The sequence below is a fragment of the Bactrocera neohumeralis genome, chromosome 2, assembly GCF_024586455.1.
Source record: "Bactrocera neohumeralis isolate Rockhampton chromosome 2, APGP_CSIRO_Bneo_wtdbg2-racon-allhic-juicebox.fasta_v2, whole genome shotgun sequence".
NCBI lineage: Eukaryota > Metazoa > Arthropoda > Insecta > Diptera > Tephritidae > Bactrocera > Bactrocera neohumeralis.
Genome location: NC_065919.1, coordinates 88920331 through 88948308, shown reverse-complemented (window position 1 = coordinate 88948308; position 27978 = coordinate 88920331). Strand labels below are relative to the sequence as shown.

Below are 27978 nucleotides of genomic sequence, written 5' to 3'. Positions count from 1 at the left end.
ATGAATTACTGTTTGAACTGACAATCATTGTAAGGTGTTGAAATTAATGGCAGCTCTCAGGCACGGTTGCAGCAAGCATTTCTTTGCTCATTGATTTGGACACTTGTGCGTGCATATAACACAAGCATATGCATGTACCGTGTTCAATTTTAGTTTACTGCTAATGCAAGTAATTTGTGCTTTCCATTTGCTGTGAGACATTTGAACTATTGTCAAGTCGTTATTTAGTTTGTGCCTAATTAAAATAGCTTGAAAAAGTTGCATAACTTGAAATGGCGTTTCTCTAACTGTCGATTGTTGATTTGAAAAGTAGCGGCTCACCACGATGGAAATTATTATGGAGCACTGCCTAAGATATTCAACGCAACTTTGTCAAGCAGCTCGGTAATTAACTTGAAAAAAGTAAATATGCATTAAATACTTGGAAAATTTCGTTCAGCAGTACATGTTGGAAAATTGGAGAGCACTTAATAGCATTATGACAAGCAGAAATTTAAAATCGCTTTAAACGGAGACTTTCTTTCTGTAGATGGTTGGTCGAAACGCCGTCGAAATATGCATATCACCGCAGACGTTACGTCATTTGAATATGTTGACTCTCTTTATACATATATGTACATTATTATTGTATTAAGTAACACCCAAAACTAGTCCCTATATATCTGAAATTTTGCGCACATACTTTTCTCTTCAAGAAGCTGCTCACTTGTCGAAACTGCTGATATCGGACCACTATAGAATAAAGCTCCCATTCAAACTGACTGATCCAAATCAATTGTTTGGAATATAAGCATTTCACAGTAAAAATTATGATTATGTAAAACTTAAAATTTCGAACCAATGTTAACTCCCACAGCTTGTGACCGCAGAAAGTTACCAGAAAATACACCTTGTGTTTGTTTTCGCCAAGTCCTATGCAAATTTTCACTAAGACCATATATTTTTGGCAGCTGAGTTGTTTACTACATCTTGTTAAAAATTTTATATTCCCATCAGCTTTTTACTATCAAAGTTCACTCACATAATGCTACGATGCGCAGCTATAAATTAACCACCAGTGATTTTTACTTTTTTGTACAACAACTCTTCAGTATTTTTACTTTCCTATTTTTGCTAGGTTAAAAATGCTTGTAGCGTGGAAGACTTCAAAAGTCGTTCGATGTTAATGTTGATGTTTTCTCTTTGACTCCTCTATTTTATGACTTCGTTTACATGTGTTCACTTAAATTCCACAAAAATGCTCACGAAGAAAACATGTACCCCGCAAATTTGTATTCACAACTTTTATGTTGAGCACTTGAGCTTAATTATTGTATGCAAACGTACATACAAGCCAACTTTTTATAAAAAATAAACACGAGTTCACACGAAGATAGATATTTATCTACGTATATAACACCAAGAAAGCGTAATTTATTTTGTCGCAAACAAAATAAATTTTTTTTCCAGTACGTGATTCCATTTGTTCACCATTCTAAGCGTATAAATTTGTTTTTTTTTTACAAATAAGTGGGGAAAATGTCTTTTCACAGCCATTAGTTTGACACGCTCAATACGAGCACTTTGCTCGTGTAAATATTTTTATGCAGTTAATTTCGTTAAAAAAATTTTTTTACCACACTTCAAATTGCGCATTACCGGCACATAATAGCAACTGTTTTTCTATTATGCTGAAAACAGGGTGTCTCAATAAGACTTTGCTTGACGTTGGAAGGAAAAAACTGAAAATATTTGTAACAAAAAACGACAAAAGCGCATTCTTCCGATTTCAAAACAGCTTTTGAACCACCCACTATCTAAAATATGCAATTATGGGTTTTTACTGTGACAACCAGTCAATCAAATGACAACAATGATGAATGGTTGGTTGCCGCTCCTACAGTACGAGTTTATTACTTTTCTTTACTGTCCCTTGCTTTCGCCGAGGCCGTCGGCAGATGACTTGTTGCGCCGCGAATATAAATATTTACATAGCTAGAGTATGCACATGCATGAACTTTTCACATCTCGCCGCCCTACTTACCATAGACACCTTGCCTACATACATAGCGCCTTGGAAATGCAGAGCACGTTTTCCATTAGCGCCATTAAAAGGAAAAGTGATGCCATAAAACTTTTTCTAAACCGCCACTATTGAGTATTCTGTGGCGTGGTCGCGTATTTGCCCAAAAATTCAGCTGCATTTTCACCTCACATCTCATGTGGAGTGAGTCTGCAGTGGAACTTAATTCCACTGGTTACAAACTAGTTACTTTAAAAAAAATGTAGCCCAGAGTCTTTTAAGCTTTGCAGACAGCCGATAAATAACAAATTATTATTTTTTTAATAAGTGAGCTTAGGGATCATCTAAGAATGCATAGAAAACCTGTGCCGCCTATCTTTGTGCAAACGGGTGCATCTAATCTGAGTGCCGGGGCAAAAGGGGTAGCAGGAAATGAGATGGCCGACGAACTAGTCCGCTCTGCGGTAGCGTCCAAGATGATGGGACCAGAACCATGCATCGCAGTGTGGTCCCACACTCTTAAGGAGCTGCTCCGCACGGAGGAGAGAGCAGGAAGAGATTAGCACTGGGTTCCATCTACATAGACAGGGATCACATCACCTCAGTAGCGCCCAGCAGGCTCCTGGAATTATTCAGGTTGCTGGACCTTGGTGAACATACATATGTGATATAGGAGAGGGCACAATAGACAGTAAATCGCGGTGCATTACCTCTTTAACAATATCTATCTATCTAGGGATCATCTACAGATTTGCGGTCATAAATTTCTACTCAAAAGAATTATATACTTGTAAAAATTAGGTCAGAAACTAGAACGTCTGCCGTCAGTTTCGAATTTTCGCCCCAGTACGGTTACATAAAAGGTTCCATGTTCATGCTTGGTTTTTAATAGGTCATCGATATTTCAATGACAGCTTTAAAAGCCGTTAGTTCGTATTGACTGTCAAAAGCATTGCGGTTTCACAGTTTTTTTCTGGCCTTAAATATTGCCACTGTTGCTGTTGCCAACATAAGTGCACAGCGCTCAGATAACTGTAATGCAACCATGCAGTTTATTCAATTCGAAAAAAATGCAAACCAAAACAAATAAAAACATTGCATAAGTGCTCGTAATGTTCTCGAGCATAGCTATTGCTTTCAAATCTCCTCCGTCGCACTGCGTTCAGAGCAGCGTTGGGAATAATATCTGATTACCCAGCGTGTTGACAAGTGCTTTGGCAGCCAACTGCGATTGAGTTGAACGTAAAAGAGCTTTTTGCACGCTTTCGATGCTATAAAATGCCACGCTAAGCGCATCTGCCGCCGTTCCTGCCACCGCCAGCACTACACGCCTCGAAACTCATTACACGCTTAATTCTATTATGATGCAATAAATATTCCGTATCTACTGCGAGCACTTCCACTCGCTTGGCGTCACAATTCGAAACGTGTCGAGCATGGTTGTGCTCCTCGATGCTCCTCAAAGCGTGAAGCTGTGTATATTTAGTTGTGATGCAGCATTTCCAGCATTTGTTCAGGCGTGATTACAAGCGCACGAACATCGCTCGGTAGTCAAAGTGCTTGACAAAGAGTTGCTCAAATTGCCATCTCATCGAAAAAGTCCCGTTGACAGTGCTCCTCCCCCGACTTAGTTTCCCCGTTCATACATGACACACATATTGCATTTTCCTGTAGCGCTGCGCTTGTGGCGAATTTCCAATGGCTATGGTACTCGCGCTTGCATCACAATAACAACAACTAATGCCTTTCAACAATACACTTTTCATGCTCTTCATTTTTTATCCATCAAACTTTTGAATTGAATTTGAGTGTGATCTATGTAGGTATATACAAATGTACGTATGAACATATATATATATGTATATGCACATGAACGTTGGATGTTATGTTCAAATAAATACATATAACGGAAGTTTGCAAGCGCCCTTATATGAATCTAAGTATGAATGTCTACTAAATTTCTGAAATCGCTGAAATTGAATTGAGCGGACTAAATTTGTTTTTGGCAGTTTAAAGTGCACAAAAAATTTGTAATGAAATTCTTTATAGTTGCATATAAAAAAGCTGTTGTGCAGGTGGCAAATCAAAATAACAAACAGTACTTTTCATAAGGTAGGATAAGGAAAAATTAATTGGGACAAAAAAAAATATCCAAAAATTGTAAATAAAATGCAAAATATTTAACTATTCATCAATATTTAATTTGTTGCCTTCAAAGTACCCACCAGATGTAATACTTGATCAGTTGAATAGGATGAAGTTTGTCCAGAACGAGGCATGTCTTCAATAATCCCTGTTTAACCACTCGTAGGCTTGTGTTTTTGATAAAACTGAATCACCATAAGCCTTTTCCAACATTAGCAAAGATTCCGCATACGAAACTTGGCAATAAATACAAAATTTGAGACAAATTCTTTGCTCGATATTTTTATCCATTGTAAAAATCCCAAGGCACTACTGAGGTGTATCGACTTGAACAGCTGATGTAAACAAACTGGCACTCTTATTTGGCATAGTACAATATTAAGGACAATCCTACCAACTTACTAAAATGCAATTTTGTGAAATATCATTTACCCGGGGAATTTAATTAAAATTTCCGGGTGACAAAACAATATATTTTTTTCAAAATGTATGAGCCGCAGCAGTCGTTGGTCCTTATTCGCATAACCAAGAAAAATATGTATACCTGAACATTTAGTTAATTTAATTTATAAATAACAGACGTTTAAAAAAGTTGCTTGTGTACATAGGTGTATGTACATATGTAGATGTGATAAATATATGTAAAGGGATAAGCAAAACCACCAGAAATCCGCATTTATTTACTAACCCAATTATCGCGGCGTTGCTTGTTCATATACATATTTGCATTAAAAGCGTGTGCGTGTGTACATATGTACATACATATACATACTTATGTATACAAATGTGTTTTCTGTGGGTTGAACCATGCCACACGCTTTTAATTAACTCTTTTGCACAGCTTGTTTGCTTAGCAAATTGTTTTTAAGATTACGCTCCATTGGAAACTGTAAATACATATGTATGTAGTATATACGAATTTTCATAAAAAAAAATTACAACAAACATTGTCATAATTGAGTCAATTAATTTTTAAATTTTTTAGTGATTGAGCTAAATACCGTTTTAGCTTGCTGATTGCTGCCTTTTGTCGAAAAAAACAAAGTTTTTCATTCGACTATACTCCATAAGCTTTTTTCGGGTTCTGTTACCAAAGAAAAGTTATAGAAAAAAATCTATGAAAAAAAATTTCACAATTTGTGAAATACCTTTACATTCTAATATGATATCCATTTGGAATAAAATGCCTTATGTAAATCATTAAATACATAGTGTACAAGCCAGACACAGCAGCATAGCATAAATTGTGAAATTTAAACGCAAACTTATCAAGCGAGTTAAGCAATATGAGGACAACAACTGCGCAGCTTGTTCTACCTTGATTTGCTTCCCAATCGCATGCGGTTTCCGTATTCTTACTAATATGGTAAAGCAATAATGAGAAATTCTTTGTTTAACTGACGATTTGTTGCGTCTTGTTTATTATTTGGTTGTTCTTTGTTTAGCTTTTGTTTAAATGCAATAATTATTCTAGACTTTTTTCAATGTTCGTTATTAGTATATTCAGATTTTCTTTGCGTGTTACGTTCTCTTGACAGGAAAAGAAATTTCACATTTAATTTGTCCAAATAATTTTAACTTTACCGTTACTACTTCATTTTCATACAACAAATTGTCGGATGGCAGCTTGCAACCTAAAAATAACAGATTTTCATTTGGCTTACTATTTTCAACTACAAAGTTGTGATCAAAGCAACTTTTATTCTTATCTCCGGCAATCAAACGGCAGCAAAAATATTAGAGTCTGCTTGCAAACGCCCAACTAGTTTAGCGTCGTTATTTTATGTGGAACAGAATGGTTTAGATAAACAGTTGGTAGTCATGCAAATAAGCCAGTTTTGACAGAAGTGAAATTAAACGGTAAATTATTTGCTCTAACATGCATTTCATAACTGGTCTGGGGTTAGTGTGGATGTAGAGTGCAGACAGCTTGTTGCGCGCTACGATAATTTTCAGTAAAGAATTGCAAGCATTTAGCAAAGAATTGCATATCATTAGCAGTTAATGATATCTAACAAAAAAATCTCAAAGTTTACTTTTTTTATGAAGATTTTTATTAATTTTTTGTATTGGCTTTGCCTTGACTGAATACTCGCTGGAAATCGATGTTTGTCGGTAGTAGTTATCCGACAGCCGCCTCTATTGGCATTTCAATTAATCTAAGTTTACCAACGCCAAAGTACTAATTTTTTATGAAATGCTAATTTTGTGTTTTTTCGCGTTAATTTTCCAGTTTTATTTGCTCGAGCATCCAACTTCCAACTTTCAGCTGAGTTGCAAAGCTCGCAAAACGGAAAGTTGTCTGCCACTACAAACTTGTACATTGTGTGCGTACTGCTAGTTACAGCTTTCAAATATTGTACATTTTTGTTTTTGTTTTTTGTTTTACCATTTGCGTGTAGGTTGTTGAACACGAATATGCAGTTGCATGTGTGTACGGGTATGTGTGAGCGCTTGTTTTGCAAACATTTCCTTTTTTCGGGCCTTGAGCTGATTTTGGAGCAAAACGACAGCAACAACATTGGGCTTTGTTAATTAAAAAATAGAGCAAACTGTTTGTTTTGGAAAACTTTTACCCTGTCACTTTTTATTTGCTTAAATTTCACAAAATGTGTCTGCTAATCACAAACTTCTTGTTGATACCGATTTTGATTAGTTAAAATTAAGTTTTTGACTTATGTTTTCCATTCTTTTTGTTATGTAAAAATTTGCTTTATAACGCTTAAAGGTTAGGTTATAAAATTCACATGTGAAAAAAACAGTATTTTAAAGCAACAATACTAATAACAAGATAAAACCATGAATTGGGTTGCACCAAAGCTATAATACAGGAATTTGAATTTGATCGATCAGTTTGTATGGCAGCTTTGTACATTTATACTTATGTATCGGATATTCTTCTTGGATAATAACCCATGTGGAATTTCGTGTATCTTGTCAAATCAAAAAGTTTTCTATACAAGAACTTTCTTTTGGTCTTTCAGTTTATATAGCAGCAAAATGGTATAGTGGTCTGATGTCGGCTGTTCCGACAAATTAGCAGCTTCTTGGGGAGAAAAAAACATGGCAATATTTTATATCGATATCTCAAAAACTGAGGTCTACAACCTCGGGGTTATAAAAACCGGTGGACTAAAAGACAGACGGACATGGCCAAATATACTCAGCTTGTCATGCTGATCATTTATATTTTTTTTGTGAAATATGTATATTTATATATATTATTTTATGTGTTAGTACCTTCGGTTCCTGAAACACCCTGTCAAAGAAACTTAAATTATACTTACATAAGATTTTAGCTTTTCTTCATTCCAATTAATGTTGCATTTACTCGTACCGTCTCGTATGTCGAACGCTGCAAACCTAACAATATTTAATAGCCGCTTAGCACAAATTTCACACATCACCGTTTATTCGGTGCCCACTCACCACCTACTTACCCACTTCGGCTACCAATAATGTTCTCAATCTCTCAATGAAATGCAGTCCATGAAAGCGAAACAAGTGATGCCAATTTTCTCAGATGTCAATACCGTTATACGCTTTTCTGCATTGTCAAAATTAAATTCTGCAAATCATTTCGACGTCTCGCTTCGGTCTTCAGCCGTTATCCGATCAACTGTATCGCAAAACAAGTGCGTGACATGATTGGTTCGCAGACACACCCACACACATCACTTGATGAACGTGCGAATAACGGCAAATGAAAATATATCTCGCACATAAACGAATATCTGTGCTAAGCCAGATAATATTTAATACTTGTTTATGCATTTTTGCCACAAATACGCCTCAAGCAGCGCTGAGACAAACTGGATGTAATTAATGTCACTAACGTAGACTGAGACGCCTACTTATGCTGCGTTGCTTATTGTTGCTGTTGTTCCCCATTAATGATTCCACAATTTTATTATAACTATTCTGTTTGCCGCCACACAATTCGGTCAACGAAAAGCCGATGAACTGCAAATATAACTGTGTGCCAAGAAAAAGAGGCAACAAGTCGTGGTCACGTTTCCTATTTGTCTTCATTACCTTTGCAAGCCTGGTGAAACGTGAATAGGCACACGCACACACACACACGCACGTCGCTGCGTTCAAATAAATATTGTGTGTGCATTCATATTTTCGTATTGCTGATGGCCGGTGTGAATTTCTTCCAATATTTTCTCTGTCTGCGAATGTTTCTGTTGGTTTCCAACGTTCGGCAGAGGTGTGCTTTAATTGGATCAGGTTACGGTACATTTAACCGGCTGGATTTATTTACATACGTTGAGATGTTGCAATGTTTGTGTAAATTTTTAACTGTTTTTTGTCACAGAAATGCAATTGGCAAGCTTTGCTTAGTTGGTCTACTTTTTCTGGCTGTTATTGAGTCGAGGAGACTGAGGAAAACTCTAGGACTTACTTCGAAATAAAATCTCATCTACTTTAGTTAGAAAAGGTTTGTTTACAAATTGGTAGGATTTGGAATTAAGTAGAGTTTAGACTCAAAAAACAATTCAATACTTAAATTAAGTATACTCATATGGAAAAAACGTATACTAAATGTTATGAAACATCTGCTTAATGCTTGGTTTGCCAATTCAAAGATTTTGTTTAGCTCTGATGATTTGATTTTAATACTTAGTATATCAATTGCGACCAGTGACATAACATTTTTTCTGAGGACTTTGCCTTATGGAGTCTGCTAGTATAGAGACATTAATTTCAGGTTTGAAAGTGTCGTAAAAATACAATTACAATTTTTTCTATCAGTTTTTTATTACAAAAGTGCAGAAAAAATCAAAAAATAAAAAAAGGTGAAAAATTTTTAAAATTAGCAGCTGATAAAGTGGAGGATCTCATATAGATTTCAACCCTCCTAGCAATCGGAAACTAAAAAACAGTATTAATCTAGAATAACATCGGAATGTTTGGTACTACGGGAAAGTTTTTCATGGAATTTCGGCTCCCTGAACTTAAAAAAAAAATTTTTGTATCACATTTTTGTCTGTTTAGAATTTTTTAGAAATAGTAATTAGAATGGCTACCTAGAGACATAGATAAGTCTATAAAGAATACTCTCTAAAAATTTCAGGTAAATCGGTCCAGTAGAACCTCATAAATCGTGGGTATCGGTTTGAAAAAGGCAGATTCTAGAAAAATATGTTGAAAGTTTCAGTTTCGGCCGGATCAGTTTGGATGCCGAATCAGCAAAATACTTCCAAAGTAATTTGTAGAATTATTTTTTAACAGTTAAACTAAAAAAAAGAAATTTTTATTTTATAGAAGAAACTTTCTTTTGACTGGCAATCTAAGTCAATTTCGAAATTTTTATAATTAAACAAAAATGCATAAATATCATTTAATCAATGGTCGTAACGAATTGTTGAACCTCTGCCAAGAAAATGAAAACAGTACAGAGTAACGCTTTTATTGACCCTTGCTAAATTACCACAGAGAGGGTCAATTTCACGCGATATTCCAAAATTCATATTATTGGAGTCTCTTGGTCATCGGTGTAAATATTCGCTCTTTAATTTAAATTTTCATAAAAATCATGTTTGCAGGTGCATCTATTGGTCTGTGCATCAGATCAACCGGTTGTCCTCAATGCTTGTATTTTCCCGCTTTAGGCTGCGTGATTTATCTATTAAATTTATGACAGCATTTATAGCTGGGCATGTGTGTGCTATCTCACGTTTGATTAGACCATGAACTCAATTGTCATTTGTTTGCAACACGTCAATTTTGCATATTCAGCAGAATGCTTATGCCACGCTCAAACAGCATTTGCAGTGGTCGGGCATCGCTACGAACCGACTTGCAGCATTATTCAATGTAAGCTGTGTAATTCGAAGCTTTTCTTACATAAATACCATATTTGCTTATTACAATAAATAAAATATTTATTCAAACACCTCACCTTTCGCTGCTGCAAATAGAATTTTGCAACACTTGCAATAATCACCGCGTCGCAGCGTTCAGCTTGGAAATATGGCAATTAAACTTTAATAATGCAATAAATGCATTCCTTCTGACTTCAATGCAATTTAATGCAAATCGTTGATTTTTCATTTCCATGCTCAAGGACACGCTACACCTATGAACATAGCTATTAGACTAGCTCTCTATTTTGGCAAGAGAAGCACGTTCTTATTAAACATTTGGGGTTGTCTCAAGGCTTAGTGGAGTTATTGCGTATTTGTAGTATTTCCAATGTTAAATAATAACTCTTGTCGAAGTTACTTATTAATGATATAATTCTGTATATTTTCTATTTGTGGTGGACACACCTATTCTTGTGGTATTATGTCTGCCAAAAGATAATTATTTTTTGATTAATACAACAGCTAGCTTCAGTCGCTTAATGATTAATTATAAAATGAAAAATTTAAAGCAAAGCTTCATTTAAATACATAAACTTGTTATTGAATGAAGAAAACATAAGCACTATACATACGGAGTTAACTTGTGGCATTTAGAATGCTAATGATTATAAATACGGATTTAGATGTTCGAATTTTCGTTTTTCTGTTTTCATAATTAATGTAAGACTGCTTAAGTTTCGTTTCGTGAATAGAATTGAGCGGTATCTAAAGACTTTTTTCCGAAATTTGTATTCACTCAATCAAATATCATTAGCTAAAAGACCATAGAGCCTGACCATCAATAATGGACTCATTCAAATCGTATCACAAACTATTCCAAATAAATCCGAAAATTTCGAACTCGCTTACCACCTGAGCACCGTTTGTTTACGATTTGACTTGTGTACAAATATTTTCCACAAATATTATAGCCAACATATATGGGTCAATTTTCTATGACCAAAACCTACAAGACCAGTTCGTTTACCCAGCTTTGGCTGTCTGCCGCAACGTCGCTGTCATTACCGCTTTTCAGGTTTCAAGTACTCGTACGTGTGGCTTGTCGACTCACTACTTTTGATTACTGTGTATTATTTATTGTTATCTTTTTATGTTTCACACGAACCGGTTTTACGCGCCGCTTAATAGTTATACTATACACTGCACGAGCTGGTGGCGTACAGAACATAAATACAATAATTTTTTCTCATACAATAAAAGACACTAGCAAAGTCAACATAAACAGATAACAACAACAAAAACAAGAAAATAAGATGATTACACCTGAATCTGAGTTTCAGTTGTTTATGATCATGCACAGCTATGTACATCCACATACAGGGTGTCGCACACTATTTCTTGTCAAAATGCTGATGAACTGATTACTTTCATTTAAAGAAATTAAAAATTTGTATGTATGTATATGTATGTACATACGAGTGTTTAACAAATAACGGAAAATTACGTAAAAAAAATATATGTATATATTAATTTGTCAACATTAATGTTGTCGTCTTCAAATTAGTCCCCGTTCGATATTATGCATTTATGCTACTCAAACTCGATTTTTGGGCTAGGCTTGAGCTCCTTCAGCTATGCGCTTTAAGGCTCTCTTTATTTTTGGAAATAGGAACAAGTTACACAAGTCACACGAATTCATGTCTGGTGAATATGGAGATTGGATATTTTTGGCAAAGAATTCTCGAAATAAATTTTTTGATCCCTCTCTTTTAACAAATGAAAATTGACAAGCTCTTAAAAACTCGTCTAGCGTACTTCAAAATCTACAAATAGATTCTCCAAACCCGCAAAATTTTATTTGTAAAATTCCTGTTATTTTTTTAGCAATAAATTTATTGTCAAATTGATGTACATGTCTTTCCGTTATGACATTATATTATGAATTTTGAACCTCCATCTCTCCTTATGATATATCCAGATTATAACTTTTTTTTTAATCCGGATAAAATTTGCAAAATCTCATCGGTATATACATATTAGATTGGTACATATATTATATTTTTGTCAATTTCATTTAAATGTTGTCGTCTGCGTCAAATTAGTCCATTCGAAAGTATTTTGGGCATTTTTGAGCATTTCGGCCGGAATACTCGATTTCTTCGGAAGGTTGTATTCCAAAGCTATGCGCTTAGTTGCTCTCTTATTTTTGGAAATAGGAACAAGTCACACGGAAAATAGTCTAATATGGAAATCGGATATTTTGGTGGCAAAGAATTTCTTGAAATGAATTTTTTGATTCTCCGAAGTTTTAACAAATGAAAATGGCCATAAAATCGTCTAGCTTGTGGCATGTAGCGACATCTTGTTGAAACCACATAATTCAAGCGTTTAAAATCTACAAATATTCTTCAAAAAAATTTTATTTGTAAAATCTAATTTTTTTAATAAAAATTTATTGTCAAATTGATGTACATACGCCGCTGTCCTTCCGCTATGATATTATATTATGAATTCTTAACCTCCATCTCTCCTCTATGATGTATTATATATCCCTAGTCAAATATTTTTCATATATTTAGTGTCGCGACACCCTGTTTCTACGTATTAAAAATGGGGGGAAAACATTTGCCTAGCGCGTCTGTTTAACGAAGATTGCCATTTAAGGTCGCTTTTGATTGCGTCACGCTCGATGAATTTAAAACGTTCAAAACGACCAGTCTGCGGGCTCCAAATGGGCTTTAGAACGGATGTAAGGGCTCGTAACTACCGCAATGTTGTTGAAACAAGTTAGCATTTCTGCGTCTGCATGAAACAAATGTAGCCTGAACAGTCGCACGTAAATACTTAGGCGGTGAAGCAAATTAAGCTTGGCCAGTAACGCTTCGTGCGGCTCTTTAGCCAACGTTGCATGTCTAATTCGACCGCCGATCGTGGCAATATCACGACTTAACAATTCAACCGCTTTTGTCACGCTACTTGAACTTTGGTTGATACTTAGCGAGTACGTTGCATACAAATTAAAGAGCTCATTCAAACTCTTTCATGTGAACTGTAATGTGTGCTTACCGAGGGTTATCCAAAATATAAACTTTAATCGGTTCGTATTGAAACTTCTTCTGAGAAAGGTTTTTTGGATACCATTTCTTTGCGTAATATGAATGAGATAGTCGATGGTCCGAAGACAGGTCTATAGGTAGTTCTCTAAAAGGGCTATAAAATATGTATATTGAGATGAATCCCCACTAAACCAAGTTATCAAATAAGTGCACACATTCAACTTATTCTCATAAGTATGCCCGAGCTCAATTTGGCTTTTGAATGCTGACTTTATTTGACTCTCGATTTCCATTTTATTATCTCCACCTCCTTTCCACAAAAAAAAAATCAAAATAATGATTCACATGTTCGCTTTAAACCATACTTTGGCAGTCACTAGTTCAAATGAGGCGCTTGAACTCACAGAACCACAACAAAACATATACATATGTATTTTAGAATTTCCTTTCTTGCGTTCCCAGCCTCACTGAGTCCAGCAGCCGCCTGCTGATGCCATGCATCGCCGCAGCCGAGAACTGAGTCACAAAAGCTACAATAAAACCTTTAACTGTTTTCGTGTCTTTGTAGGGTCCCACCAACCTCGCTGCGCAGCCACGGTTGCTTATTGTGCAATCTTAGGTCATACCTATGTGCTTGCGATCGAGCATTTCGGGTGCAGCCGCACGCCAGTTGGCTAACATAAGCAAGCATTGTTATTGTTTGGTAGGTTCGCTAGTGGTTTGACGACTCTAGCTCGCCTGCTTGCTTGCTCGCTGATCCGCAATGCCTCACATTAATTTCCGCTGACTGCTAAATCTTGTATGTGACTGACTATGCAACTCGCAACTCACGACAGTCGTACAGACGGACAGCGCTAACTAAGCGTGCCGAGCATTGTCGTCGTCGTCATTATTACTCCACCTCACTCGAGCATGAACAATGACCGCCGAACCCTTTTCATTTGCCCGTTTTCGAGCTGGCTTTGCTTTGTTGAAGGTTTCGTTGTGGAAGTTTGCCGTCCAAAGCCAAAGACACAGCGTCATTGCGGGCGACCTGAAATAGGTTTCTTCTCGCCGACTAGACACTCAGTCGCATTTGAACTTTGACGGCAAGCGAAGGTGCGCATTTCCTACCCACGACGAAGCTTCAACAGTTTCCACAGTCTTCAGTTGATCGCTTTGTATGATTCATTCTCTTCCGCTGCCAAATGGTAGGTAAACACTTCAAGCCTTCGACCTAATTGGATTAATTTTTACACTGGGCGCATATATGAGGAAATGCAATATTGATTTATAAATGTTCACATTTTTCCTCACTTATGCGCTTGCAACGCCTCGTGTTTCGAAACGCAATCGGTAATTCGTTGCGCCAAGTGTTTATTATATTTCCAAGTACTCACCCGAGAAGCGTACGCTGAGCCCACCAAGCTCATATTCAAAGCAGTGTTTATTCAATATTAAATAATTAAATATAAACAAAAAAAGATTCATGGAGTCTCCCGAAGAGAGACAAGAACCAGAGGCTGAGTTCCAGCGCATTAAGTTACGTCCAGTGCCGAAAGTGAAAAGACGCGCACCACAACCACCCACCACTTTGGCGCTGAAAAAAGTTGGCATTCACTCACAAGCGAAAACCAAAAAAAAATTATCATTTATGTGTTTATTTTAATTTCCAGAGTTATTGTTGCTAAATTTATTGTTTTTATTTTTACCTTTTCAGACTTCATCGACAACCAAGACCACCACTCTCACTACGCCTGCCAAATTGTACGGCAAGGATTTGAGCGAGTATGATGAGGTTGACGTTGATGCTCTGCTGGCGCAATTGTCACCGGAAGAAATCAATATTTTGGCCAAAGAAGTCGATCCCGATGTAAGTAGTGCATATTCCTATAACTTGATTTTTCGTAATAAGTTGTGTGGCATTAAGCAAGAGATCTAAGAGTGTGTAAAAATAATAGTCCTCCATGAAACGCCGTAAAAGGATACTACGCTAAATGCTTTCAGAACTCTAAACGCTGCATAAATTCTAGCTAATGTCGTCATAAGTTTCATTGTCACCTTAGTCAAGCAGCGTGTAAATGAAGTTTCAAGATTAGACTCAGAATTATTGAGGGATTTGGAAAAGACTCCTACTAAAATCATCTCCACGAGCAATATTTGAAATTATGGAATCTAGTTTTACACATTCTGAAACAAAAACAAATCAACCATAGCTAAAAAACACAGTAGTCGAGTTTGCATGAGACTATTCACTACAAGTGTATTTTTGTTGTAATCCTGTATGCAGATATATGATATGTCGTGTTGGCGGTCCGATTGGCTTCGTTCTCTGTATAGGTTTTAAGTTTTTTACTGGATAGCAAAGCTCAAACTGAGCGGACAGAAGATATGAATCGATGACGAAGTGCTTTAGTGTATATACTACTTAATTTCTCCAGTTAGGGCACTTAAAAAAAAATGTTAATACAAAAAAATTAACATAATTCTGTTTCTTGTTTCTCAGGACAATTTCCTGCCACCCGATCAACGTTGCAGTTATGAATGCGCCAAAGATCCCACTGGTCCGTTGAATCGCAAAAAGCTTATCGAGCATATTAATAAGCAGGCCTTAGAAACACCCGATGAGCCCGAATTTGAGCCGTACGTTAAGGGTACAGTACGTGGCAAGAAATGGGTGCCACCGCCAAGAGATGAAAGCGAAGTTGCCGCTGAGGAACAGATCGCCATCGATTTGGGTGAAGAGTATGAGCATGCGCTGAGCGACGCTACACAAGAAGAAATTATCGATCTGGCTGGTACGTAAAAGCAACCAAGATTAGACAGGCTCAGAAAAAATGTACTTAATTTGAAAATATTACTAAAAATCTGTTATGGTTTCTCATTTGCAGCTATTCTTGGCTTCCACTCGATGATGAATCAGGACCAATATCATGCTTCTTTGTTGAACAAAGGTCAGCCAGTTGGCATGGGATGGGATGGTATTACAAAGTCAACTCAACCAAAATTGTTCCCCATGGACCCACCAAATAACACAGATGTCGAAGAATCAATTAAACGCGTAAAAGATAACGATTCAAAATTGATTGAACTGAACTTAAATAACATTAAGGTATAAGGTTAAATTTTCGAAAAAAATTCAATATAATTATACAGATATTTTCATAATTTTAGAACATTTCCGATGAGAAATTGGAACAACTTTTCCAAGTACTGCCTGAAAATGAAAATTTGGAAGTTCTTTCCTTAACAAATGTCGGCCTTACCGACAAGACAGCTCTCTTATTGGCTGAAGCAATTGAGAAAAGCAAAACCTTGAGAGTATTAAATGTTGAGACGAATTTCATTAGTCCGCCTGTTATTGTGACCTTAGTGAAAGCCCTGCTCAAGTGCCGCACAATTGAAGAGTTCAGGGCCTCCAATCAAGTAAGTACCCTCACTCATATATTACAAAGGTAATTAAACAACAAAATATTTTTACTGCATTGTAGCGATCCTCAGTGCTCGGTAACAAGATCGAAATGGAAATAACCGAATTAGTGGAAAAGAATCCATCATTGCTCAGATTGGGTCTGCATTTGGAGTTCAATGACGCACGCCACAGAGTTGCCGCACATTTGCAGCGCAACATCGACAGAAGTGAGTACACGTTTTCAGTTAGTTACTCCTCTACATTTTCTAGGCACTTAATAGAAGGATTTTGTACATATGTACAAATGTATGCCTTCTCCGACTGCGCGAAACATCGTTGGCTTTAGTGCAGTTCACTCAATTTTCCGAAGCCTAAACTTGCCCTTGACTGGTCGTATAAGTTTAATTAATTTATAATACATATAAGGAAAGAACTATTTATTAGGTTCGCAAAGACACTGATGTAACCATCCCATTCTTCACATTTTTCACATACAGCCGAAATACAATCATCTGCAGCTGCTGAAAGCTCGCTCATGCGCTCACCGCCATCCGAATCACAAATCGCGCCATTGCCACCATTATCATCGCCATCGTTAGTTTTGTCCGCTCATTTGCAAATGTTGACAAATGAGGCAGCACCGCCAGCATCACCAATAACGGTCTCCATAAATACAGCACAACTGCCGTCCGTTGAAACTGAATTTGAGCAAAAAATTCAATTAACAGCTGCAAACGCTGACGATGCAGCTACCGAGAAAAAGTCAGATGACTCGGCGATCAGTGCATCGAATGGCTCAGACGAATTTAATCTTTTGAAAACATTGAAAAACGATATTGACGCAAATGCAAAAATCGAAAAGTTAGATGTAAAAATCGGTGATGCTGATTTGGCACTACCACCACGAATGCCAGACGTAGCAGCAGCAGCAGCTGTGCTGCCAGCGCCGGCTACCGTTGTAGCTGCATTGAATATCATACAAAATGCCAACGATCGCAAAGAGAAGGAAATTTAAAGAACTCGCACAAATTCAAATTTGAAAAAAATATTTATTACAAAATTTAGTCCAACATTTTACAAAATTTTTTTAACGAATATTGTTGAATTCCTTAATATAAAATTGTTCTTTAAATTTCCTAACCTTCAAATCTCAAATCAAAAAAAAAATCGAATAAGAGTTGCATTTGCTGGCGTCAGGTAATATTGATTACCCCGTTCTCTTACTCTCTCCCACAACTAAATTTTGCTGCGTTTAACATAAACAGTGATTTGCTCAAATCTCGTTCGAAAATGTGCCAATGTACAAATTTACATTACGTCACTGCGTTGTTCATCGATCGTTCAATTGTTTTTGTTGAAGCCTCATGTGTTCTTAAATCGTTCATTTTATTACTATTAATTGTTGCTGTTATTGTTGTTATTACACTGTTAAGAATATAGTTGAATAGGTCTTTAACGAATAGTTTGCCACATTTAACAGTGGACCAGAGATTTATAATAATGTTTACAATTTAATCACGGAAAAACTCACTCAATCTTCATAGATCATGGGGACTTTTCATTCAAAACGATTACATCACTTCTGCTGCCGCCGCAAGCTCAGCCATACCATACATACTCATCATCAATTAAATTAGTTACATAATGTACATACATACTTATGCCCCCTTTGGCTCTGGGGCGGCTTTCATAATTTTCACTCACAAGCTTTGCTTTATGCATTTTGCCCCGCTCATCCTTCACTAGATCCAAGCAGTTGTCATTCAGTCCGCATTTCATTCAACATAGCAACCGTTGTGTAGTTCGTTCCCTTTCAATGTAAGTCCGCTCTTAACTGTATTTGTTGCTCTTGTTGAACCCGTTACTCTATCCATTTTGTATGTATAAAATTGTTGAAACTAGAAAACCTCCTAATAGTGTTTCTTTTATTTATTTGTTCAAAAACTGTCTTTGTCAACCACAAATTTGTAAATTTATACACGTGTAAATTAAACAAATCAAACAAATGATAATAAACGCCGCATCATCGCTTAATGCACCGCACACACCGGCCGTACAACAGTTGTACGCGTGCAAAAATTGAAACCGAACTTGCCGAAATTGATTGTGCCGGCTAATATGGAGCTGCCGCCGGCATCAACGCCATCGCCATCTTCCTCACCGTCGCCATCGCCGCAGCCACGTATTGAATTCGACCTTGAGGAGGACGCTGACCATGTGGCGGGTGGCGATGACTTTGATCCTGAAATTGATCCGGACAATATGGTGGTGCCGGGTAGCCGTGCCGTGACACCCAGCTCCGAATTGCAATCACCATCACCGGCGTTCAATCAAAGTGCCAACAGTTACAATGCACTCATGTGAGTTAGTGTGTTGCTCTTGTATAAAAAAAAACATTAAAAACAAAACAAATAACGAAATCGAAAATGAAAACAAAAATACACCGCCAACACACAAACATTTGTCCAAAATCAGCCAAGTTAAAACCACACCAGACGTCCACACAAACCACCAACCAAATCAGTCAGCATCACTTCTTCGTTCTTTGTATATAAATCTGCATCACTATTAAATAATTTCATCCACACCAAATGATCATCAAATATGGAATTTTCGTTGTGTTACTTCTTACAATGTGTTCCAAGTGTAAACTAACCTCGTTTTTTATGTTTTTGTTATGAAGTCATCTAAAGCTTCAGAAAGAAGATTCAGTTACATTAGGTTCATCGATTAACTTGTGTCTCTTTTTCACTGTAAATAGCCATTGTGTCATTCTGATATGTCCATAAAAGTTTTCCCATTTCTTGTCATATAACGGGATGTTTATGTCTTCTTTAAATAAGTTCATATTGCGTCTTTGCTAATTGCACTCTGCTTTATCTATTGATATTGTTTTATCGATTGACTATTAAAAAATTACTTGCATACATATAGAAGTGCATATGTATATATTACAGCCGTTCTTTAAATATTTTTTTCTGATTTTGGTTATGTTTTATAAAAACTTACTTAAAGTTAATTAAAAAATATAAATTTACCATCAATCCAAATTGGCTGACTGTAAGAAATTATAGCTATCGGTTTCAAGAATCTAATAATTTGGCATCGAAAAACAATAAATAAAAGAACGCTGTTTATATATGTACATATCCATAAGTTTCAACAGCTCGTCATCATCATTGTATGCATTTAAACCAGGCTTCAACTCGTTTGTGCCATCACTTTGAGCACACTTTCGTCGAGACAATGTCATCATGTTGAATTTTGTTTCCTACCTGCTGTCTATTGTACCGGACAAATACTGTTCACTCCATCATCGAGCTTAACATTCAACCCGCGTCATGCGAATTCGCCCATTTGTTTGCTATAGTTTGCCATATATTCAAATCCTTCACTCGCGTCTCAACATTTCACCACTCCTCCAGCAATACCACTTCTACTCTGTCTCGAGTTTGTTTTTTGTTCATTGCCGTTTTGTCTCCACCTCTCTATATCTCTATAATCAACTTTCTGTTCCGAGTACTTGTCCACCACCCACCGCGCAAGTTGTATGGCCACCACACTTTGTTGGCGTCTTTCTTTTTCCTTGACTTGCATACGCGCACATACATTCCTTTTGATTTGCCGTTTTTTAACATTTACTTGTTTTTGTTTCTTTCTATGTTTTTTGTCTTTGTGTTTGCAGTAAGAAAAGATCTTGAGTTACGTCTGCAGTTCAGATTTTTCAATAATCTGCACAGAAAGTCAACAAGAATTCAATAAAATAATGAATGATCTTAATAAAGATATATTTATATGTATAATGATTGAAGTAAAAGAAAATAAACACAAAAAAAACTATTTACTAAATATATAACGCACTCGTAAGTTAAGACAAATAAGTACCGCGTTTGATGCAAGCAAATGATAGCGAAAAGAAGACGTGCAAACGCCGCAAGGATAACCAGCCTATATATTTATATATATATATACCTAGAAAGAGTAAGAGAAAAGCTAATTCGTCATTAAAAGATGCTGCCGACTATATCAGACCATAATAGCGCGGCTAGCGAGTTAACTTCTGCACATAAACGCTTAATTTAGACTTTAGCGCACTTTTGCACACACAAAAAGGGCGCGAATTTAACAAAGGATATGGCGAAAAACTCCCCAAATCGAATATAAATTAAAAATTAAACTAACCTCGTTGAAAATCATAAAAAGAATGAACAACAAAAATTCTGAGAAAAGGAAAAAGTCAAAAATTACAGTGCACAGTGTCTGCAAAACAACGTGAAACACACAAAAGCACACAAACACTAAATATAGACAAAAACTATAAATGAAATCAAGGAAGAAATATATTTTAACAAACAAAAAAAAATAAAATACTTAGGTTTACGTTAAATCATATTCATAAATGCATAAATAAATTTCATACACAACCCACATAAAATATATGCGAGGTGTATGGCGAATGAAAGAAGCCGATGGACTTAAAGAAGACGAAAGCTGATATTGATAATGATTTATAAAACAAAAACGAAGTTTCGAGAAATTCAAAATGATTTCTAGGAGTAAATATTTATATAATAAACAAGGTATCTATAAACCATTCGTATCTGCATACTGCAAGCGTAGAGTGTTGAAGCAAGCAAACTGGTGCAACGCCAATCAGCGCGCACAAACATCAAATAACCACTAAACCGAAATCTAAACCCAAATTATTTTCTTAAAAGCTAACGATTGCCGCTACTACCGACATATGTATGCATAAAAAAGGCGAGCCAGTGGCGCTGCTAACATTATTATTGTACATTCAACAATGTAGCCACCATTCAATTGTAGTTTATATATTTTTTCAGCACAATTTAGCCTCGAAAAAATTTGATTTGCCTTTAATGCATACTATGCAAACCTAAATTGGCGTTATTTTTGGCTTGACCAATTTCCAAATCCCGCTTGTAGCCCCATTTCGTCCGTTTAAAAGCAAGCTCTGAAATTTTTATTAACTCACTGTAGTTTTAAACACTTTTTAGACCTTGTTATTAAAGTACCATTTTGTTCAGTAACAGTAGTTCTAACATTTATACATTTCCACTTTGACGCACTGCCACAATTTTTTTGTTTGTAAACTAATTTTAACTTTTTTTGCATGCTCCAATTTACTGACTGACTATTTCATCATTTTTATTATACATTTTTACTAAAAGCATGTTTTCGAAGCAAAGTTCGAACTTCATCGAGAAAGCGCCCGTAAGGACATCATGCAGTCAAAAAATTCAAAAATTTCATCACAAATACCGCACTTTCTCTAGCTGCAGTGAAGTACTTTGAAATTAATTCTAATTATTATAAAATAATTATTTTTTTATAAAAAATATATTACGAAAAAGTAAAATAAACAATTTGGCACTTCACTGCAGCTATCGGTCCGGCCATTGAAAGTCACACTAAACATCAGCAACAACACTGCTAACTCATGCTAAACACAAAACCAAAAAGCCGAGCATTCTAAAATAAATTTCGAAATTTATATATTTTATTTAGGAATTAAACTGCGATTTAAATTATTAAGTGAAATATTAACTCTCCCAACCTAAAAAACAAAAACTCACCACGTACTCTGTTGAAGCCCAAAGGATTAATAGCAGACCTCAAACATATAACACGAATACCACAACAACAAAACAACAAAAAACCGAACCAACCGTAAAATGTGTGAAAGCATAAATCCTTATAACTTTACTTACAAAATAGTAAAATCATGTATTTACTCATAATTCAAAATAATATCGATAACAACAAAAAGTTTACTCATAATTCAAAATAATATCGATAACAACGCAAACTGTAAACAAAAATGCCGAAAAAATATAGTGAAGCAGCTGTTGAACAAAATCGAATCCACCGAAAAACCTGTGCATCTACATAAGTCTGTATGTACACCGTATACACTGTGACTGTCGTTTGGCGTGGATGTCGAGCGCAAAAAAGTTCGTAAATTTTGTAAATGTTGTTGTTGCGTTTCTGCGTTACTATACCTAGTATCTTTAAGATGTTGTGAAGTGAACTAACCAACAAAGCAAATCTTAATCAAACGCATTAATCTTACGAAAAAGCGCTTAAGTAAGCGCAAATGAGCTTTCACTTTTTTATTTCATAATCTTAATTATTATTTTTTTGTTATTTTTATGTATTTGTAAGTAGTTAATACTGCGTTGAACACGAGTGGTTCCATGCATATGTATGCCACTGTATTTTTTGATTGCCTACTAACAATTGCATACAGACCCACCCTGAGCAGTTAAGCCTTCAACTAGCTGGAAAAAGGCTGGAAATGTTGGCGTGTCCACTTGAAGAGTCTTCAACGTTGGTCTTCAGTGTTTTTGTATTTTGAAAAATTGAAAATAAATTGTAATGAATGCGCTGGCAAAACGTTTAAAATTCACCCCAATAACTTGCCCTCTCGTGTTGAAAATGCTTGTTGTGAGAACGTTCTTAAATGAAGTTACTACTAAAATAAGATTACTCCTAATTGAATGCCATTACTTCTTGTTGTTGTTTATTAACTAAAAGTTCCCACCACTCCTCAGCATAATGACAATTTGTTGTTGTAAACATGTTTGACTAATCAATGTTTCTTGTTTTTGGTTTTTTCTCTCTTCCACGTGTTCTTCTCTACTTCCAGTACGTGTAAATCGCCTCAACCAGCGTAAATAAACCGTGTGAACCAACCAACCAACCAACTAGCCACTTTGTTGTTCACCTTAATTTGCAAAGCCAACCGTAAACAAACAGAAAACCTCTACAATATACATACATACATAATTCTCTACTACTTACATAATATGTGTGTTGTTGAAACAAAAAATAAGTAGAACAAAAAACTGAAAATTTTAAAACTTTTTTTGTATTATTGAATGAATGTTTGTAAATCATGTTAAAGCAATGAAAACAAAAACCGAAAACCACCAAAATATAAAATTTGCTCGACTAATCACTTGCTCCATCTACTACTGTGTTACTCCAACTACAATTCAACTGCCACCACCACCACCACATCACCATGACCTCAGCAGCCACAATATCAATTTCCAGAAATATAAAGGGTGTAATCAAGCGAGAAAAGTCCCATTGAATGAAATTGTGCAAAAAAGTACGTATGAAAATTTGAAATTTACTTTGCTTCAATTATTCCGTAGACTTAACTTTTAAGCATTCTTCCTGATGAAACAAATATTCATTTTTTATTGTGTTGTATAAAATTGGTAGCTTACTATATAACTTAACTCAATAGCCAATTTAGGAATGCGCTGTAAGAAGTTTATGTAATAAAGAATTGTTCAGACACAAGAAAACTACCACTTCGACTTTGTGTAACTGGCTAAGAGCGAACTATAAATTAGTAATTATAGAAGTGGCAAATATTTATTTAGCTGTTCTAAGTGACTCAAGTTGTAAATCAAGGTCCAGTTCCGTTTGTTTAACTTCATATGAAAATTCGTCGCAAAAGTGTCTGTTTCGCATACATATTTACATATATAATATTTGTATGACACATTTGTTTCAGCGTCTAAAAACATTACCATGGCATAGTGTAAGTCACGTTATTTGTGTTTCGATTATCTCTCTAATTTTATAATAACTAGGCTTTGGTAGTTTAGGATTGATTTCTTTGCATCACACCCACGAACAATTAATAAATATTTTATATGAGTTAGGTTAGGTTATATGGCTGATCAAAGAACGCACGCGGTTTGCTGTATGTAGTCCTTTGTGAAGCCATAGAAATATTTTATATAGGTTTTGGGGAAATTTTTCTGCAAGGGGCATCATCAGTATGAGAGCCTAAAAAAGACGATTTTTGAGAATTAAAAACTACCAACTGTATCAATTGTTTAAAAATGTTAAGCATATATTTAGACTTATTTTAAGAACACAATACTGGAAAAATAAATATTTTTCGAGTTACGGCGTTAAAAAAACTTAATAGTGATCTGATCATTAGTCTCTGAGTAATCACTCAATATTTAAAGATAAATGGTTGCCTGTCTAACTGCCGGACGGTTAATCTTTCAATATCTATAACTCAAAAACTATTCGAGATATCGTTTTAAAATTTGAGTATGCTATGATTCATAACCCAAGGTGAGCACCTTAAAATAATATTTTATTATTATTTCAATTTATTTCTCTATTATGTTTGCAAAGACAATTATTTTTGTTCGATAAAAAAATGTTTATTAGTTTAAATTGAATAACTTTTTTATTAGTATTAATATATGTATCTTAGTTATCACAAAATATGATAAATTCCAAATTATGGTAATATACACTCGTGGCCACGCAAACCTTACCACTCAAAATTTTCAAGTATTGTGCATATTTGACTACATTTTATAGCGGTACTTTTTGCGGTATAGAAATTTTTTATTTAGAAATAAGTTAATGACATGTTATTAATCAAAAATATAAAAAATTAAAAACAAAACAAATGTAGCTATAGATAAATCAAGATAGTGAGCTTTACAAAATGAGCTCGAAATGTAAGAGACTGACATTCGATGAAAAATTTCTATTTTTTATTGAAATTAATATTTTATTTTATTTTTTTTTAATTGAAACACGAAGTTGTGTAGGTGTATCACTTTAAAAACAATCAAATCGGCCGCTTTTGTACAAGCACAGAAAAGCTAATTTGTGTTTCACTCATTAAACGTAATAAATTAAAAACTATAATTATAATTTGATAATATAATTTAGTTTACTTATGCTTACTAAAAACACAAAAAAAAAATTGAAGAAAATCCCGAACGAACGAAAAAGTCCGAAAAAAATGTATGAAAATATATGTATGTAGTAGTAAGATTTGCGTGGCCACGATTGTATATTATATACAATAACTTCTATACTTTTTTTCCAAAATTTATTGTTATAAAACATTAAAAGAAAGGAATTCATTTTTCCTAACAGGCCTTTCAAATTTGCTTAAAATTTTAAATTTTTTACTACTAAAAAATTCAGTTATGTGAAAAAACGCATTTACGCAAGTAAATGCAGCTATTAATATTCGGGACAATGTAAACAAACGTAATTAATTAAAAAAATCGAACGCAAAAGATAAAAGGTTCGATATCTTTAAATGCAGATTTTAGCTGGTTAAGTCTTTTTTCTTTTGGTCAGTTTAATTAATTTTAACTATTTAAAGTATTCGCCAAATATTAAATATCAAAATTAAAATGGATTTCCCAAAGTCACCACCGGCAATTGTTACATCGATATATATTAAATCTATACTTATTCTAATATATTTTATTAGCTAAATTAAATCAGCAAATATTGACATTCTTGGAAATCTAAATTTTAGATATAATAATTGATTTCTTCAAGCACTCTGTACTCTCAATTGACAGTTTATTACCTAATAAATATATCGAACTGTCAAAATTAAGGGAAAGGCGATTAATCAACAATTTCGGATTTTAAGTTAAAATTGAAGAAGAACAAATAAAATGTAATCAGAAAAATCTTCAGAAAACTATTTTCTCAACATTTCACACTTGAAAATGTGAAGAATTTTAGTTTGAGCGCAATTTAAAATAATACTCTGTTGCAACTGTGTGCTCGTACTCATTATTCTTTGTAGCTTATGGGTTTATGAGTATCATATATGCGTAAAATAGAAACAATGTTATTTATTCATAGAGAGCGTCTGCCGCCTCACTTCAGTGAATCCATACTTAATGCAAATGCTGACTAGTTAATATAACTTGAGAGCCCTTCAAACATGTAATTGTTCTTCTAATTCAGACTGTCACAAGTAGCGGCTTAAGTACTTAGCCAAGTAAATATAATATGTATCTTCTCTATTTGACCAATATTTGTCGGTGTGCGTCATACTGAGTTTTTTACTACCTTCACTCAAACTAATATAAATGAGACACGCCGCATATACTATACATACAAACACACTTGCAATTTGACAAAATCATCTAACTTTTGCTTTTTCCCAGGTGGCCGCCTACGACGTTTGGGTCACTTCAGCCGCAACTACACTGTGGGCGCTTGGCAGTAGAAGGCATGCAGCGCACAGCCGCAACAGATCAAAGTGGAATCGGAGCGCAGCAAGCCGTGGCGCTTATTTATACATACATACCTAATCGTACGACTTCAAAAAGCAAATAACTAACATCAATTATAATCCTAGACTACTTGAATGCTAAAGTTACATATGCAGTTACAGCATTTATAATTCACGTGTATTAAAGTTTGTAAACAAACGCAGGCACCAATGCATGGACACTAACACCAGCGCAAAGCTCGGAGCAAACTGCACACACACGCTTTATTATTCTCAATGAAAATGCTTAAAAACATGCATACGGGTATTACGTAACAGCCGATCTGCAATAAAATATAAATGTTTGTTTGTTTTCTTAGCTTACCTACACACACATATTTGCGTATATACATACATACATATGTGCGATTGAAATGCTATTTTATACTTAAATTTTATCGAATTATGTTTTATAAACGCGCATAATATGTGCGCACATGCGCAGGATTAGTTTTATTTATGTTATTAGTTTATTGTTGAGGTTACTTCATTTGTATCGCACACAAAATGGTGTCTAATTGTAATTATGTTTATAAATTGTAAGCGCTCCGTTGCGTTTTTGTTCCTTTGAACGCAAAATATTTGTAAAAAAAATCATGTAATTTTCATAGTGAAACTTTTGGAACACACTCACACACATATATACTTATATATATGATTGTATGTTTAACAGATGCTGCCAGTAAATGTACTAAATGCATGGTTAGTTTATAAAAATACTATATTTTGTACAGTCAAGTGCAAAGGCGGTCGATTCGTTTTTAAACCACACCGGAAGTGAAAAATATCCAGAACTTAACCCAACCTACCGTCTCTACAATAAGCTGTCATATTGATTGCACCTTATCAGTGCAATTTCGAGTATACACATTTAGTTTGTGGACATGTATTTGTGAAATGATGTGATTACTAAAACTAAAAACCTGAAAGACAGCTAGAATAATTATATAAGAACTTCAAGAGTAGCACATTTCAGTGAGCTTACTGTGCTAAGTGGCTATTAGTCCACCAAATTGGCAACTCATGGCGCCCATCAAAGTCCTCTTGAGTCTGATTTGCATTTTCGCGCGGTTTTCCTCGCAAATGTGAAAAAGTATCTGGGTGTAAGAAGCAAAATTCAATTGTTTAGTATCAAGCATACGTCAGCTTTCTTGAAGCACTCGAAGGGCTAAATTTATTGCGTATATATCATGTTTTTTGCACAACCGCCCTACTTTTGAAGTGCAGAGAAATTCTTTAAAATTTATTAAATTTCTTCAATAAGAGAAAAAGAGAAGGCGAAAAAGAGGTTTCAATAAATTGAGTCGCCGTTAAAATTAAATAAATTTAATATCAACAAATTACAATTACTTCGGTTCAAGCCAAAAAGGTTGGTGAATGGCGTGACGGCAAATTCATTGAATTCTCAGCTCCACACAAGAACACTGATTTTCATGTTAAAAAAAGAAAGAAAACTCTTTAGTGTGTTG

At 35.1% G+C, this 27978-nt stretch overlaps 1 protein-coding gene across 13 annotated transcripts in view; it reads left to right on the top strand.

Annotated features, from left to right (window-relative positions):
- Positions 1–27761, top strand: part of LOC126767604 (tropomodulin) — a 138395-nt gene extending 110634 nt beyond the window's left edge. For 7 of the 13 annotated variants that reach the window (XR_007669131.1, XR_007669130.1, XR_007669129.1 and 4 more), the window contains 9 exons: positions 14716–14868; positions 15502–15793; positions 15887–16107; positions 16170–16421; positions 16487–16634; positions 18470–18767; positions 21937–22382; positions 23078–23545; positions 26403–27761. Coding sequence is in view for 1 of the 13 variants with exons in the window: in XM_050485055.1 (XP_050341012.1) it covers positions 14716–14868; positions 15502–15793; positions 15887–16107; positions 16170–16421; positions 16487–16634; positions 16905–17422 (1584 nt within the window). In the remaining 12 variants the exon portion in view is untranslated. Of the gene's footprint in view, positions 1–14089; positions 14207–14372; positions 14605–14715; positions 14869–15501; positions 15794–15886; positions 16108–16169; positions 16422–16486; positions 16635–16904; positions 17448–18469; positions 18768–20092; positions 20988–21936; positions 22383–23077; positions 23546–26402 lie in introns of those variants that run through there. The other 6 variants (XR_007669138.1, XR_007669133.1, XR_007669137.1 and 3 more) reach the window with 6 other exon arrangements.
- The last annotated feature ends 217 nt before the right edge of the window (positions 27762–27978 follow it).